Source organism: Kwoniella newhampshirensis, chromosome 3 (genome assembly GCF_039105145.1).
Source record: "Kwoniella newhampshirensis strain CBS 13917 chromosome 3, whole genome shotgun sequence".
NCBI classification, from domain to species: Eukaryota; Fungi; Basidiomycota; class Tremellomycetes; order Tremellales; family Cryptococcaceae; genus Kwoniella; species Kwoniella newhampshirensis.
The window spans coordinates 402,561-418,458 of record NC_089957.1 but is presented as its reverse complement, the minus strand read 5'-3'; the positions used below and the strand labels follow the sequence as shown (position 1 = coordinate 418,458).

Below are 15,898 nucleotides of genomic sequence, written 5' to 3'. Positions count from 1 at the left end.
TCCACTCCTTCCTGGCCTTGTTCAGACCGTCTGCATCATAGACTTTTGATTTCGACTGTTGATATCCACAAAAGGGAAAGGTTGGGCATATTCATTGATAGGACCGGACAGGAACACGATGAAAGCGTTTCAAGTCACTGAACATGCTCATCCAAGTAAGATCAAAGTGTGAGTGAGTATGAGCTGAATCTTCCCTTCCGTGTCCAAATACCTTCAACTCCTTACTCGTCGTGATGTTTGTATGAGCCGGAGGCTATGACTTACGTCTACATCGACAGCTCAGAGATACCCAGTCCCAAAGCCGATCCTGAGAAAGGTCAGGTGCTGGTAGACGTTTATGCGGCTGGTCTCAATTTCTTCGAGTGAGTCAAAATTCCATCACACGGAGGAGGTCTATCGAAATGACACTCATCATCGTCATATAAGGAGGAAAGGAGGGAGCAGGGGGGTGTTAGTAGTCTGGACCCGGGTTCATACGTGGTAAAGGTTCGAACACGAGCTGACGAAGAGCTGTGAGCTTAGCATACTCCAGTCACAAGGGAAATATCAGAGTGCGTCAGCATCTCTCTTTTATCCCTCGCAGGAGATCCACGATCAAGACCGTTTGATGGGCTCCTGCGAACACACATTCTACTAGCGAGACTGATCACACCTTGATATGAAATCCACAACAGCCCAACCACCATTGCCCTTCGTCCTCGGCTCAGAACTAGCGGGTATCATCTCGTCCGAATCAGAAATACCCGAAGGATGTCCATACGACCATGGAGGTGTGTACAAGGACGCCAATCTGCAAGCTGCCCTTGGAATGATCGGTCTTGTCGCTGATTGCTTGTTGCAGATCGAGTATTCGGTTATGCTCAAGGAGCCTATGCGGAACAGGTCGTTGCAGACTGGAGAGCGCTGGTGCCCGTGCCGGAGAACTTGAGTCTGGAAGAAGCTGCGACCGTCTTTCTGTGAGCGGTATGACGACCGAGTGCACATGGTTCTCGTGTTTCTTCACGACCACCCGAAATCGGGGATGGACTTTGAACGGTCGCCGAACAAGGTGCTGATCGATGATTGTCTCCTTCGTGAAGGACGATCACAACGAGCTATGCCGCTATTGTCGATCGTGCAAATGCTCAAGAGGGTGAATGGGTGCTCGTCCACGCGGGAGCTGGAGGTGTAGGTCTCGCTGCATGTCAAGTTGCCAAGGGTAAGTTAGACTCGCATTGTCCTCACTATCCTTGGATCCTCCCGTTACTGAACCTCGAGTGACTACAAACTCTGATATAAGTCCCGGTGTCTCAGTGCGAGGATGTAAAGTCATAGCAACAGCTTCATCGAACGAGAAGAGAAAAGCTTGTATCGAACTTGGAGGTGCGGACGAGGTGGTGGATTACACGAAGATGAATTGGCAGGTGAGTGATGATCTATCTTCCCTGAATCCATACACTGCTTAGCGTGATGTTAACTGTTCCTCGATCGTTATCGGCAGGACGAAGTCAAACGGATCACCGGCGGCAAAGGCGCGGATGTCGTCTTCGACCCGGTCGGTGAGTTTCGCGGTGTATCTGTCGGAGTGCGAAAGACTGCAGGAGGTGAGACAGGTTGAAGCTGACAACGTCTCCGGCGTGGTCTTGATTCCACAGGGATGATAATACCCAGCTTGAAATGTGTGGCTTGGAACGCAAGATTGGTGGTTGTCGGGTTTGCCGCAGGCTCAATCGAGAACGTAGGTCACTTTTGACAAGTGAGCGATTTCCCGCACATGAAGACTGAACTTGTCCACGATATAGATACCGGCCAATCTTCTGTTGTTGAAACAAGTAGCTGTGACAGGCATCTTCTGGGGAGGAACACAATGTGGGTGTATAGGATGAAAGATCAAAAGCATATTCATGAGCACTGATCATGCTCCACTGTGTAGCCAAAGATCCTTCATCGGTCTTTCGAGTGACAGCGGCCGTCCTCGATCTACTTTCGTCGGGAACAGTGAAACCTGTCTTGTATAAGAAGATGTACAAGGGTCTAGAGACCGTCAGTGAAGGACTGGGTGATATTGAGCAGAGGAAAGTATGGGGTAAAGCTGTTGTCAGGATTAGGGATGGGGCAGGGGAGAAAGAGGGTCAAAAGGACGACGTCAAGGCGAAGTTGTAGTGAGACCATTTCCTTGTATGTGGAATGCAACTGTACGACATATCGTCAGTCCAGCCACCATCGTAGTTTGTTGCCGTATCGCGATGTCAATCACAAGGACAAGGTCAAGGTGAAGTGTGTCACGACTCCAACTCGCCGCAGGGGAAATGTAAGATTGGCATGGCATCAATATATGTACACCCACTTGGCCGGTTCGTAGAGTGACATGTCACAGTATCGCAGTATCGATCCGGCAACCGGCACTAATGATCATGGGAAACTTACGTTTTGACCTCCTCCCTCTCTTCGCCCATAGTCTTCATCTTCGCTTGCAGTTTGGCGATCAGCTCATCCCTCTCCTCAATCTGCCTTCTCAGCACCTCGTTGGTCGAAGTCGCGGATTCGAGATCGGACTCCATCTTCACGCAGGAACACGTGAGTACAAGGAGGCATGACAGCAGACGCAGCCCCTGCAATCGCCAGCTGCCGTGATGCTTCACTCACCTTCGCTGCAAAGTCCTTCTTCTTGACCCTGAACTTCCGCTGAGCGACTGCATTTTGCAGCCTCCTTCTCTCCACGTTCCGTCGTCCCTTCTTCACGCTGCCCTTGTCACCTCCCGCCGATATATTCTGCTTGGGAGAGTTTCCGACGTCGACAGCTTCCGTTGGTTGTTCGAGGCATCTCTTCCTCTTGGTACGCTTATAGATAGTTTCAGAGGGTGATGATGGATCTGTGGCGGAAGGTTGAAGCTTGATAGACAAGTCCTCCGTGTCCGAGAGGCAATCGACGACTTCACTTCGGACTCGCTTGGGAGCAGCTTTGGTCGGTCGGGGTCCAATCGGACGGAGAATCGATTGCGATGAGGATGGTCCACTGCTCAACGGTCCGCTTGTCTGAGGAATATACATGCGTCAGCAAGAGCCTCAAGAGTTTTCTGACTATATATCTCCAAAAAATGTCACTCACATTCAGAGGAGTGAGACCCCGTCGGGCATCGTAATCTCCTCTGGCGCCACCGGAATGTTCACATCCTTTACTTCTGACTCGACCTGTCTCTGCCATACAAGACTGACTCCCTTGATATGAGATCGACCTTGAAAGCTTTGGGTCATGACCGAGGACCGTCGACAACGATGGAAGACTCGTTCGACACCTCTTCGAAGGTGGACGAGAAACCGACGGCAGTCTACTAGCTTGAGCCAAGGCAATGTCCGCCAGCGAACCCAGATGACCGACCTGTCGGCCATGACGATGGTCGACGTAGCGGGATGAGGTCGGTAATTGGAGTTCTGTCGTGATTGGTTCGCGCAATGATGGGCAATGAAGACGGTGGGCAGGTGGGTGGGAGAGTCGGACTAGGGGGTCTGAGGACCGCGTAGGGAAAGGGCGCGACACTGATCGCTCCACCATATCATCATGACGGTAGAGATTGAACTGTGGGATGTATCGATAGGCATGTGAGTGATAGATCGGTGAAAACATCTCCACCGTTGGAGGAAAATCTGACCAGGTTTTGGGTCTGGCATTAGAGTGGCTGATGGGTTGGAAGGTGTTCTGGTGAAACATGGTGAAAGTACCCAAGCGTTGATGATGATTTTGATGTATTGATGATAATCTTGAAGCGTTGATGATGATCATGAAGCGTTGATGATGATCTTGCCGCACCCCCGGTGATGCTGTTGAAGCGAGGCCAAAACCGTTGGAGAAATTGCAAGATGACGAGATCGAGCAAGTATTGTCTCTGATCAGAATCCGCCGTTGAGCTTGGTCAAGGTCCCCGGGTCCATCTTGTAATCGACAACAGAGTCAGCCGAGCTTACCAAAGATCGTATCTGTGATTGACACATGAGGCGGTGAGAACATGTGTTCACATGTCGCCCCCTTGCGCCTCGTTTCAAGTTACACCATCATCCATTTGCGCCCTTCCCAGAGTTTCCCAGAGGAGTGACCCATACGATTCGCGCGGTCGACTCGGACGAATTGGGCCGCGGGGTGAGGATCCGATTGGTGAATGGGCGTTCTTCACCTTCTAGACAAACACACACCTCCACCTGTCAGCAAAAAGTGTCAGTGGTTGATGCGCCCGTGTGATGCTTGTGCTATTTTCTGCACTCCGGGCGTCATTCTCGTCGTACGGGAGCAGAGATGACACATGTCGGTGGGTCATCTCAGGATATCGGCAGTGTGTGCGTGTCAGGGTCCACGAATGAGAAGCACAAGCAGAAGAGGATGTGAATGAGGATGACCAGATTTACATTGACAGATCCGTCGAGTTTCGTCAGCTGCCCCGTAGTCGAGGGATGGTGTTTGTCTATCGGAGTCGCAGGAGTTGCAAACGTGATGTTCTGATCCTACAGTGTGACCTGTGTGATGGAAGTTTGATCAAGCTGTTGTCATCTGGTCGATTTGAACACTGATCAAATGTTCACCCAAATCTCACTGTGCGGAGGATCCGTGTCTGCAGTAAACAGAAGTAGACGGGGCTCCACAACTGACTCAACTGGGACATCTATCGATGTTGAGCTTACCTTTCCTCGATTCAATAATATCACGTATGACAAGAGCAAAGCAACATGACCCCAAGAGCAGTGAAGAGATCGTCGAGCGAATCGGAGGAAGATGCGAGGTCCGGCAGCGAGGAGGTGGTGAGTGATCAGCATACGACGTCAAGTGTGGGAAATAGTCTACCACGAGGGAAGATATGCTCAACGATAGAATGATGACTCCGATCATCTTTTCAGATTCACCCTCAATCCAAGAGGAAGACCGCTTCAGACGGTGTCGAACCGATTACCGCTCAAAACTTAAAGGTGAGCTGTTTGGACTGCGATGTGGACGCAATCCTTCGTTGTCATTCTCTCCCATATCTGTCGCTGCCTAAACGCAATCTACTACCTTTCCACGGGATTCTTCGTTCACCATAGCAAGTACGATTCTCGGTCCAGAGGGGGCCGCGGCCGTTCCCTCTTGACCTCCGGCAGCATCTTGAGCTGATCATCAGTGGGATTGTATAGAGATCACGTCCATCCCAGACAAGGGGGGGAACAGAAGTCGAGATAGAAGAGAACGGAGATGGGGACCAGTACTTCACGGTGATCAAAGTGCTTCGACCTCTGTCGACGAAAGCACGCTCATACTCTCATACTTAGCTATCCGAGTATCGTCGTTTGACCGTCCGAAAGTTCAAGTCCATGATCCTCATCGACGTTCGCGAGACATACAAGGACAAGTCGACCGGCGACATGAAGCCTGGAGCCAAGGGAATCAGTCTGACCACCGAGCAGGTGAGCTTGCGTTCTCAGCGATCGACGACTCTCCCATGAAATCGATTTCCGCTGGTGCTTCGGATAAGCAATTTGTCCCAAACTGACGTGGTCTCACCGTACTTTATTTCTCAGTGGGAAGTGCTCAAGAACAATATCGACAGTGTAGATGATATGGTTGCCAAGCTCAACGAGAAGTGAGAGGGAAGTAATGTCTTTATTGCGAAACCAAGTCGGAGAAACCGTGATATGTCGTCGAAATGCATTGTTGTACATGTAAAGTACGTGTGGCTCTGCCTACGACTCTCCCAGACCTCGATTCGTCCTTCGATCTCTGGTTTCGTGACCAAGTGTTTTTCGCCTTCGTCCTTCTTCTGAGTCTCGGCTGAAGGCACTGAAGGCAATAAAAGCGAGTCGCTCTGAAGCATCTGGGACGATCTCTTGTCCCTCCCTATATTCTGCGAGTCGAGCGTGGACTGACGTCCCGGTTCGAAAGTCACTCCCCCACGATCAATCCCCATCGCATCTTTCTCTTGCCCCTCGCGCCTCGACGATACGCTCTCCATCAGTTGAACCTCCTCGAATTCGCTATCTGAGGCCGAAGCAAGGCCTTCGTCAGCACTCTCATTCCTGAAAGCCTTCGGATCTGAATCGTAATAAGCGGCTTCTCCCTCAGCTGCGTCTATCCTTGAACGACGAGCGTGACCTTGTTGTTCTGCTGAACCCAGACTTGACCCCGTGTTCCAACGACGGGGCCCAAGATGCCGTAGACGGATGCGGAGGTAGAACGACGTGAACTTGTAGACTGCTGAGAGCCATGCGAAGAATGGCGGGCAGAGCGCCGATCGTGACGAGGGCCACTGTGGTCACGCAGGAGGAGCAGAGCTTCGTCTCGAGGATTGCTTGCTCGTCGAGTCGTCAAGCGTTGTTTAGGAAAAAGTGATCGGATCTCGTCAGTCGGGGAGACAAGAGGTACAGTATTGCTTGATGCGTTTCTGTACACAGAATGAATGACAACGATAGAGATCCAAGTTGTGTATACGTCACTCTGGTATTTATACAACTGTTGTCTTGTGCGAACTTGTGATCCTACTCCATTGTGTCTGCGGACTTTAACAATGTGGAATCACGCAACCAGCAACGAAACGAAAGGAAAAGAAGAACAGCTCCGAACATTCTTTCACCGCAATCACATCCCTTTACATCCTGTTTATCGCTTGCGTCTCAGCTGGTTCACCCTTTACACAGCTTTATTCGCGACTTGTGTCCCGGGAACATGCACTGACAACTGCTCGTCTCCATCCATCCGCCTTAGCGCGGATCCACTACATCTTTCGAAATCGAGCAAAGGAAGAGATCGTTTCGACACGGAGACACATGACCAAAGAGGAGGCCGAGCGACACAGTTGCCAGTGGCACATGCTGGGTTCAGAGCCTTCACAATGACGGATACACGGTGCTCTACAATCTAAGGTCTACAGTGATCGAGCCAACAGACATCCCTGCGTTGCCTGATTCCGTTGCGTATCTTACATACACAGCACGGTCATCACTTGGTTGACAGTCGACCAATCACCATTCCGTCTTGCTTTTGTCTACACGTCCATGAAATCAGTCAACGAATCCATGTTGTGCGCGAAGGATCATGCTCCACTCACGCAAATCACGATCACCCTCTGGTCATCGATCATGATCCCATTGGACCAGCCGCCGTAATCCTTTCGGACCTTTCTAAACGGTAGACCACTCTTCACATCCTCCCTCCAGATCCTTCTCTTATCCAAGATAGTGTCTCTATCAATGACATTGACTGACCAATCCTTGCTCGCATATTCCGAAAAATCCATTGGAGCAGGTTCGCTATTTTGATCTCGACGAACGTTGAACGGCGAGAAGTCCAACAAGAGCAAATCGGATCGTTGAGGAGGGACAACGAATTCGTTTGTGTCTTCCTCGGGATCAGATGCGTCGGGATCTTCAGAGCTTGGCCACAAAGCGTGATTCTCCGATCGGATGGCAGGGGTCAAGGAGATGTATCGATAGCCGGAACACGAGCAGACCTATAAAAGGTGAACAATCGGCATCAGCAATCGGCCAATCATCCCCTTAGAGCCCACACTGTGGTCCGTCGCCACGCACCCAGCTTCGCCGCCGCATCAAAGCCTCCATCAATCTTGCCCCTTTCTCTCCCCAATCTGCCCAGCTGAAAATACGCTCCACGCCTCTGATGCCCAATCCATCTTCGTCTCCGCCATTCTTCCATGCCTTTGTAAGCCTTTCTTCGCCTTGCTCAGCCAGATCTACCAAAGTTTCCCTCAAAACGAACAGCTCGTAGGATTTGCTTGCCAGATCGTGCAAAATGGGACTGGCATCATCTCTCGGTTCTCCGACTTTCAACTCGAACACCAAGACTCCTTTGGCAGGATCTTGAGTAAACACTTTTCGCCCGGTAAGGGTTGGGTTGGTATCCGAAGCTGACTTCCGGGGTGGGAACGCGGGATCCGGTCTGACGCTAAATTTACCTAGCATGACGCCTGGGGCGAACTTGGGCAATTCCAGTTGTACGAGCATCACAGGTCGTGGTGTGGTATCGTCCATGTGATCAGCGTCGAGTGGTTGTACAGGGATGATCGTGTGGGTTGGATCAGGAGCGAAGGAATATATTTGAATGACTGGTGCGAAGATATTTGCGAGTGATCTTGGCTCGGTCGGTAAGACAGGTGATATATTGGAGGTCGAGGTCAACATGAACGTTGTCGGAGTCAGGAGAGCGACGGACGAGAACCAGCCGTTCTCCGGAAGGGAGAGACGCTACGAAGGTGGTAGTTAGTATGAAGAATTGAAAGATAGCCAGCCTGTACTCACTGCCAATACCCTTCCGCTTTTCCAGTTCCAAGCTACAATCTCCTCTTCGTGTCCCAGATTTCCCAAAGCACCCACGCCGAGTCCTAATCCAGCCAACACCCAAGGTGGTGCGAATTTGGCTACCAGCACGAGCAGTGTATCCCCCATGACCTGTAGTAGCTGAGTAGTTTGCATGATGGCTTGCGTGAAAGGCGGAAAGTCGAGAGAAGGGAGAGCTGCAAGTGGATGAGGGGTGAAGTTCGACATGGAGAGGAGGTGATACCGATGCGTCGGTGGAGCACGAGCGTCATCGCTCGGTTCGGGCCTGTGTATGGCATTTGGTCAACATGATGACCGAAACGAGATAAATCGGAGACGCTGACATACCGAAACTCGCTGACAACAATGAGGTCCTGTGTTGGATCCATGGTGAGATCAGCGATAGGGAAAGGAACCTTAGTCGCCTTTATGGGAATCGGAGGGTCTTCCAGATCTGGATCGTCCACAGACGGTAACGGTATCAACCGGATTGTAGAAGGCTGATCAATTACGCTGTGTCAGCTACGGGTAGATCTTTCACGCGGTACAATCTCTGAAGCTCACTTTCTCATCATCTTGATCACTGAAATCATCGCACATCAAGAAAATGCCTTCTTGCAATTCGTAGACCCCTTCTCTCCCTTGTACCTTAAAAGTCCTCTTCTCCGCATAGTCCATTGTCTCCCATCGTTTCTCTCTCGCTCGAAGGGCATCGTTCTTCTCCGCTGCAGATGTGGGCAATGCAAACGGCGACTTTTCGGGTGGTTCTTTCGGCCAAGGGGCCAGTGTCACCGAGGGAATTGAATTTCGAATGTTGCCTGTGTGCGGAGAACGAAAAGCGAGTGGTGAAGTCGAAGGTTTCGTTGGTGAAGACGGTGGAGAGTGCAGCGAGGAGATGGTTGGAGGAGGTGTCGGTTGGCGGGGAGGCAGTAGCAGAGGTACGTCGAGATAGGCGGAAGTCTCGAGAGCGAAGAGATATTGCAGCGGTGCAGAGCTCGAGTGGATTTCTCGTAATATGGTGGACGTCTGAGAAGGCGTCCGGTCATAGGAGCAAGGAGTGGATCAGTGGTGATTCTGATGCGGAGCAGTCCATTCGTCAAACTGGAGAGACGTGGCATCGGACAGACTCACCCGTGATAAGTGAAGTCGATCAGTGAGATCCAACAACAGAAACAACTGTTCCAATATCTCCTGTGGTAGACTAAGCAGGTTGGCCGGCGAAGGCGAAGCCACCGAGCGTCGCCGAGCTTGACCAAGAGCGGGCGAGAGCTCTGGGCTTGTTGTTATCATCTTGATCTGGAACAGGTGTTTCCGCTGTTTCCCGTGAGCTGCCCTGGCGAGATATATCGAAGCACTGATCTCGTAGAAGGACGATTGCGGTGGTCATGGAAAATGGTTTGCGAAAGCAGTTGCAGGCGTCTTGACTTCAAAGCGTCCTAAATCGCTTATTACGTAATGATGTGCGAAGCTGACTTTCGTTTGACCTGCAACGAGCTGCTCTTCAACATCATCTCATGCTCGACCTGTACTTTTGTCGTCCAAGGTGTTTGATATTCATACAAAAGTTCGCCTTCGTGATCTCCCCACATCATGAACAACGATAGCGGCTACACTCCTCCCGCTGGGTCGTCCAGGAAATCGACGGTTTACGTCGCCGGATTAGCTCCTGAAGTGAATGAGGAACAGCTCTTACAGGCCTTTGTGACTTTTGGTAAGTGTGTCCTGGTCTTGCCACGGAGAAGGAGGGCCGTTCAAAGCGTGGGGAAGATCGCTCGAAGGAGGAACAGGAGGACCGAAGGCGATGTGAAGGTCACGAGCTGACTCTCCTGCGATAGGTGATATTCTGGATATCAAATTACCTCATGAACCGAATCAGCGTGAGTGTGCAGTTGGTGCCAATCGTGGTAAATCTGACTGACGATATGTTGTTCCTTCTCGATTCTCCTCGCGAAATCACTCTTTTACTTCACATCTGACGACTGCATGATCCACCGGGTTCCGCCTCTCATCTGAAATATCACGCCTCTCAACTCGACCGGCACCTCATCTTCCACTTCCCCTCCCTCCCTTCCGCACCCACCATACATCCACATCTGACTGCGATTCACCTCCCACAGCCTCAAAACATCGCGGCTTCGCCTTCCTGACCTTCCAAAACCCCACCGACGCCCAAGACGCCATTGACAACTTTGACCTGAACGAATTACCGGGATATCAAGGTCGTGGACGGTTCTTGAAGTGCAGTATCGCGAATCCGAGCAAATTCAATACCGAATCGGGAGGTAATAAGTTTGATAGACCAAGTGAGTGGCTTCCTTCTTCATCCCTTTCTCATCTTCGTTTCCATTCTCCAGGTTCCTTTTCTCCTCTTCTTTTGGTATAGACTGTCGTTTTCCGGTCCGGGATCTTTCACGAGCTTCGGCACTCCACTTCTTCCCGCTTTATCCATCCCCTCCAGCATGTCCCATGTACAATCCTGAGACCGAGCTGATGTGACTCATCTCAACCCACCCAGTCTGGGAAACCGAGGAATGGCAACAGAAATATGCGAAACCGTCTGGGGAGGAGAATGGTGATGTTGCAGCAGCACCAGCACCAGCGGAAGGACAAGAAGAAGAATCATAGACGCAAAAAGCATGTATATTTCATGTTGTATCCAGTCATGTGTCATCTTTCGACTGTGGGGTGTCTCCTCAAAAAGGCCTACAACGAGGATCCCTGCGGTATACACTCAAAGGCATTGTGATCAAATAGCTCAATGAGACAAAGCAAAGTTCATATCGCTAGTGTATACACTATATCTCCTCTTCGCGGACTGCCGCGCTTCACTTTTCCGCGCCGGGAGCGCTACCAACCTGAACCTCTTAGATCTTGACCAGAACGTAAGGCACTTCGACGTCCTCGTCATTCTCATCGTTCACCATCACTTCCACCAAGAGATTCTTGGTCCATGGTGGGATAGGCTTCTTGCTGACATGCTCGACTAACTCGCTCATCTTCATGGTCATTCGATCGGCGGTCTGTGACACGGAAATTTAGTCATCCGCCACACCTGCATCAAAACATCAACAACTCACCTTCTTGGCAGGGACGAAGGAAGACCACAGCATTGATACTCCCGACGAAACCATCTGCACCTCGAGTTGGTGATTCTCCTTGAACCAGTCCAAGAATTGTTGAAGAGTAGGGTTTCCGTCGAGCTCAAATCGGTCCCAAAGAGTCCATTCAGTCTCGCCGTACTAGAGAGAGGATCTTGTCAGTTGGCATAACCATGGGATGAGGATATAATAGTCTGATAGTCAACTTGCTTTCTGCTTGGCCGCAGCAATGGGTTCTGAGAAACCGAAGAATGGAAGAGCGAGGTTGACGAAACCATTCTTGTAATCCTCCAGCTTATTCTTTCCGTCAATCATCTGAAAAGATGTTCAACTGTCAGCCAATACATCGAGACGGTTTACAGCCGGTTTCACTCACCTTGTACAGCTCCAAACAGACAAGACCAACAGCTAGAGCGGTAGTTGTAGCAATAGCTGGGATGATCTTACCGGCGATCAGCTTGGTCTTGTGTCTATCAGCCTGTGTGATGGCGTAGTTGGCAGCTCGCAAGTTGGAAGCAGCAGTAATGAAATCAATGTGGTGATTTGAGTCATCATCCTTCTCGAAGTCGACCGGTTGAAGTCGGAAGCCAGCGAGAGAAGCTGGGGGAGGCAGTGTAGCGACAATAGCCTCGATATCGTCATCATCGTTATCCTGAGCGACAGGCTCGTTCTCGTTGACTTGGATTTTAACACCACTCTTAGGGGTAAATTCCGGGATGTCCATTGACTCGATGACTTTTCGGAAGAAGGCAGGATCTCTCTCGCCCTTGAGACCGTAGTTGAAAGCGTGTAAGTTGGCAGCAGCGATAAGGTACTCGAGATCAAGTGGCTGTGGGGTAGAAAACTTGAGCCAGAGCATTTGTAAAGCAGCCCGATGGGTGACTTACGTTATCGATGTTGAATTGCAGCGGGTCGGGTGCTCTCTTGGGGCCGGACCAGAACGGCATGCCGTTGGAGTTTACCTAGAAGATGGTCAGCGCCGTACATACCAGCATGTCAAGGTAAACTCACCTGGTCTTTCGGCAGGTTGAACAACAATTGTTTGATCTCATTCACGTAGTCCTGCTCGTACTGCATTCTCGCCCATTGAATACACTCCTCGAATGACCTTGGCCGGTCCTTCACCAAATACTTCTCAATCTGCTTGAGCTGATCGTGATGTTGACCTGAGGACTTGAGTGTGGTCTCGACAAAGTTGGGTTGGGAGAGGTAGAGGTTGACAGTGGTAGGAGGGTTGACGAAGAGGGCGTCGAAAGCTTCACGTGCCCACTACGAGACACGATCAACATGCGTCAGTCTCTTCACACTAAATAAGGAGGTGGCGAAAACTGACCTGGATAGTATGCTCGATGGCGTTGGGGAAGTTCTTGACTGTACAAGACGGGATAGACTTCTCAGGGGGATCTTGAGAGGAAGAGTATGACTCGGTAAGGAAGGGTACAACGACTTGGGTGTTGGCTTTGGTACCAAGAGTACCGGACTCGAGCAAAGGCTTTTGGTAGTAGACACATCGTCGGTCCATATATTGACCTACAAGGAGAAGCGAATCAGCACTGATCTTTCGTCCTAATCGGTGTAGCTTACGAGCAGCAACGTTGTCAAGAGCATTCGTCACACCGTCAATAGCGGCAAAGAAGTCATCACCGTATTGTTCTAGAGCGATACCATCAGCGATCAGCATGTCAAGAGCCTTGACTGTACTCACGTTCAGTCTCAGGTCCGACTCGGTCTTGGTGCGCAAGAATCTTCCCTTTCAGGTCCGGGTTCATCTCCGCCACGGCCGACGCCGCACTCTCCGCCTTGAATTTGCCCACGTCCTTGGCTCGGAACAAAAACTGTCTGTTGAGATTACTCTTCTCGATGGTGTCAAGATCTGTCACATGGATGATACCATCGCTGCCAGTGGCGAGACCCATCATACTCCAATTCTTCAGCATTTCACAACCAATAGCACCGGATCCGACCAAAAACTGCTTGACGTTGGCAATCTTGTCCTGGAACTTCTTGCCAAAGACAGCGATCTGACCATCATATCGAGAACCAATGGGCTGAGTGTCGGCTTCGGTCGGCACTTCGGTGGGGAGCGACTCGAGAGAATCGAAGTACATGTTTTGTTGCATGGGGTGGAACTTGGCGGAAACCGCCTTGAGGACTTCTTGGGCAACGAATCCACCGATGACAGCGACCATGGGAGAGAGGTCACCTTGAGCTTGGAAGGAAAGAGCCTCCAGAACCTTCTCATCCAAATCACCTTCTCCGGCGGCAGCGTGAATCTCCTTGGCTATGGAGATGACAGAAGCGGCATCGGAAGCGTTTCGTGGACGCGGAAGGTGGCCTGCCTTCTCGTAGAAAGTCGAAAGAGCTTGGAAGCCGACGTGGAGAGTCGCCGGGCGGTCCCACTTGGCAAAGTCGGTGATGAAGAGCTCGGGTTGCGTAAATGATTCTTTGAGGGATTTCTATGGTGGAGAGATTAGCAGGCTAGTCTGGGTGATGAGGGTCAATTCAGCTTACGAAATGCAAGATTTTGGGCATCTTGACCTGTGTGAAGATTCCACCACTCTTATATGTTCCCAGACCTCGAGTGTCACCGATGGCGAATGTGTACGGTCCTACGCAGTCATTGGTTGAGTTACGTCCTATGTGAAGAGTCTCGTCGGACTCACCCTTGACAGTGACCTTTCTTGGTTCACATCCATTCAAGCCCTCCATACCCTTGACTTCTGAGAATGTAACGAAATCTCCATCCTCTAATCCATGTCTTGTCTCGTCTAAACATGTGACCATACCCTCCTCGTCCTAGATTGAGAAGTCAGCTTCCTGGCCTGAACAAGATTTAAAGCGATTACCTCACCTCGTCGACCTCAACAATCATACCTGACTGAGGGTTCTCTCCGGTAGGGTCGACACAAGCGAAATCATTGCCGAAGTCATTGAACACGGAACTGCACAAGAAGCACAGATGAGCTGGGCTGTTCTCGTTAGTGGAGGAGTGTGCAGCTCACCCAAAGAGACCTCTGACATCTGCAGCGATGAAGTAAATCCCCCTACTTCTGGCGAATTCGTCGATCTCCACCTGCTTCGCAACAGTTGCATTGGTGAGAACGACAACCTGTCAATCAAGATACGTCAGCGTCGGTCCTCATATTCAAAGCTGTTCCGTTCGAAGAAAGGGGGAGTTTGTCGACCTACCTGGTAAGGCGCAACCATCTCCGGCGTGATCTCTCCCGAACCTTCTAGTATCTTGACGGGAACGTAAGAGTTCAGCTCCGCCAACCGAGGCGCGGTGACCTGAGCTCGAGGCTTGCCAACATCTTCCTGACGGAGGAAAAACTGTTGTGCAAGAGATTGGTCAACACTTGTCCTGTTCACGGGACAGACAAGAGGCAGAAAAACTAGAGCTCTCACCTGAGTACCGAGGTCTGCGATCTCTACAGGGGAAGGATCGTAGATGGTGACCGTCTTGACACCAGCCAAAGCAACGTTCTTGGCTAATAATGGCGAAGGGTTGAGCTACTCCACCCGAATGTTACGAGGTTAGGTGTGAGCTTACCGATTTCGACACCGAGTCCCTTCATACCAACGACAAGGACATTAGAAGTGGCCATTTTCTTCATAGCTGAACAAGAGGTGGAAAGAGGTGATGAGCTAATCTATCTGTGCTGCGGCTGATGCAAAGGATGTGAAGCTCACCTTCATGGCCTAGAACATAGCTGCGCGAAACCCATCAGCTGCTGCACCTCAAGGAGAGCGAATTGAACGCTAACGTACAGTTGACGAGAGTATAATCCCTCTATAATCCATGATCAAACGATATTATTAATCAGCTTCAATTTCAACCATACACATTTGCTCGCCCCTCGCCCACGCCGGATACAAGCCGGCGGTAGATGCACAGATAGCTCACCATCAACTGGAAAAGGAACCCCGGCGTCAGCTTCTCTTCCTAGACACAAGTAGAGGCTGAGAGGACTACTCACTAGAATCGCCAGGGACGGCCTCGTCAACCTGCATCGGGGCGGCCATATCGAATCGAGTCTGAAATCTCTTATGGACACTTGCCGAGAAGTAGAAGGGTAGTGTATGTACGACTGGTGGAGGGGTTCCTTTGTCTACTGTTCAGGTGTGGTGAGAAGAGCCGCTGCGTGACCAATGGATGTGAAAGATTGTTATGGATAGAAGATGGATGAAGGATGCGAAAGATGAGTGAATCGTTGTAATCTCCTCCTTCCCCCATCCACGCTCAGAGCTGACTACTACTGATTGATTGATTTCCCTGAGTGGCGGAATTTAAACAGCATGACGTTTGCAATGCTATCATCACCACGACTGCTTCTTTGCTCATGCATGCAGGTCAGAAATAGTCGATAACAAAACATCAATGCATACACAAACAAGTCAGTCGGCCGTCCGAAAGGTTCATTGTCCCAGTCTACTGAGAACTCTATTTTATGATATGCTACAATACTATGAGACAGTGACAGCGATCGCAGTAAGGAAGGGGGCGGTAGGAAAGTCATGAGAAAATTACGAAC

At 50.6% G+C, this 15,898-nt stretch overlaps 6 protein-coding genes across 6 annotated transcripts; 3 read left to right on the top strand and 3 right to left on the bottom strand.

The window, feature by feature from the left end:
- Positions 1–118: 118 nt before the first annotated feature.
- Positions 119–2,142, top strand: IAR55_001506 (uncharacterized protein; the record flags this gene model as incomplete). The annotated part of the gene is made up of 11 exons (XM_066944633.1): positions 119–168; positions 279–362; positions 523–551; positions 675–770; positions 842–956; positions 1,080–1,198; positions 1,294–1,403; positions 1,481–1,538; positions 1,635–1,717; positions 1,782–1,848; positions 1,913–2,142. The coding sequence occupies 11 exons, from the start codon at positions 119–121 to the stop codon at positions 2,140–2,142; spliced, it is 1,041 nt and encodes a 346-aa protein (XP_066804556.1).
- Positions 2,143–2,402: 260 nt separating this feature from the next.
- Positions 2,403–3,688, bottom strand: IAR55_001505 (uncharacterized protein; the record flags this gene model as incomplete). Its single annotated transcript, XM_066944632.1, has 3 exons — positions 2,403–2,540; positions 2,626–3,015; positions 3,089–3,688. 3 exons carry the CDS (start codon positions 3,686–3,688, stop codon positions 2,403–2,405), a joined length of 1,128 nt encoding a protein of 375 aa, XP_066804555.1.
- Positions 3,689–4,695: 1,007 nt separating this feature from the next.
- Positions 4,696–5,586, top strand: IAR55_001504 (uncharacterized protein; the record flags this gene model as incomplete). Its single annotated transcript, XM_066944631.1, has 5 exons — positions 4,696–4,767; positions 4,864–4,932; positions 5,137–5,214; positions 5,272–5,406; positions 5,521–5,586. The coding sequence occupies 5 exons, from the start codon at positions 4,696–4,698 to the stop codon at positions 5,584–5,586; spliced, it is 420 nt and encodes a 139-aa protein (XP_066804554.1).
- A 1,328-nt stretch (positions 5,587–6,914) lies between these two features.
- On the bottom strand, positions 6,915–9,558 carry IAR55_001503 (uncharacterized protein; the record flags this gene model as incomplete). Its single annotated transcript, XM_066944630.1, has 7 exons — positions 6,915–6,980; positions 7,044–7,445; positions 7,525–8,196; positions 8,251–8,554; positions 8,617–8,768; positions 8,833–9,294; positions 9,400–9,558. 7 exons carry the CDS (start codon positions 9,556–9,558, stop codon positions 6,915–6,917), a joined length of 2,217 nt encoding a protein of 738 aa, XP_066804553.1.
- Positions 9,559–9,858: 300 nt separating this feature from the next.
- IAR55_001502 (uncharacterized protein) lies at positions 9,859–10,893 on the top strand (the record flags this gene model as incomplete). Its single annotated transcript, XM_066944629.1, has 4 exons — positions 9,859–9,979; positions 10,104–10,145; positions 10,386–10,571; positions 10,784–10,893. The coding sequence occupies 4 exons, from the start codon at positions 9,859–9,861 to the stop codon at positions 10,891–10,893; spliced, it is 459 nt and encodes a 152-aa protein (XP_066804552.1).
- Positions 10,894–11,132: 239 nt separating this feature from the next.
- Positions 11,133–15,389, bottom strand: IAR55_001501 (uncharacterized protein; the record flags this gene model as incomplete). Its single annotated transcript, XM_066944628.1, has 20 exons — positions 11,133–11,288; positions 11,346–11,507; positions 11,577–11,681; positions 11,743–12,195; positions 12,254–12,328; positions 12,378–12,635; positions 12,700–12,896; positions 12,951–13,019; positions 13,072–13,822; positions 13,878–13,975; positions 14,030–14,162; positions 14,218–14,308; positions 14,369–14,475; positions 14,556–14,696; positions 14,772–14,854; positions 14,917–14,982; positions 15,057–15,076; positions 15,135–15,156; positions 15,271–15,276; positions 15,344–15,389. 20 exons carry the CDS (start codon positions 15,387–15,389, stop codon positions 11,133–11,135), a joined length of 3,039 nt encoding a protein of 1,012 aa, XP_066804551.1.
- Positions 15,390–15,898: the final 509 nt, after the last annotated feature.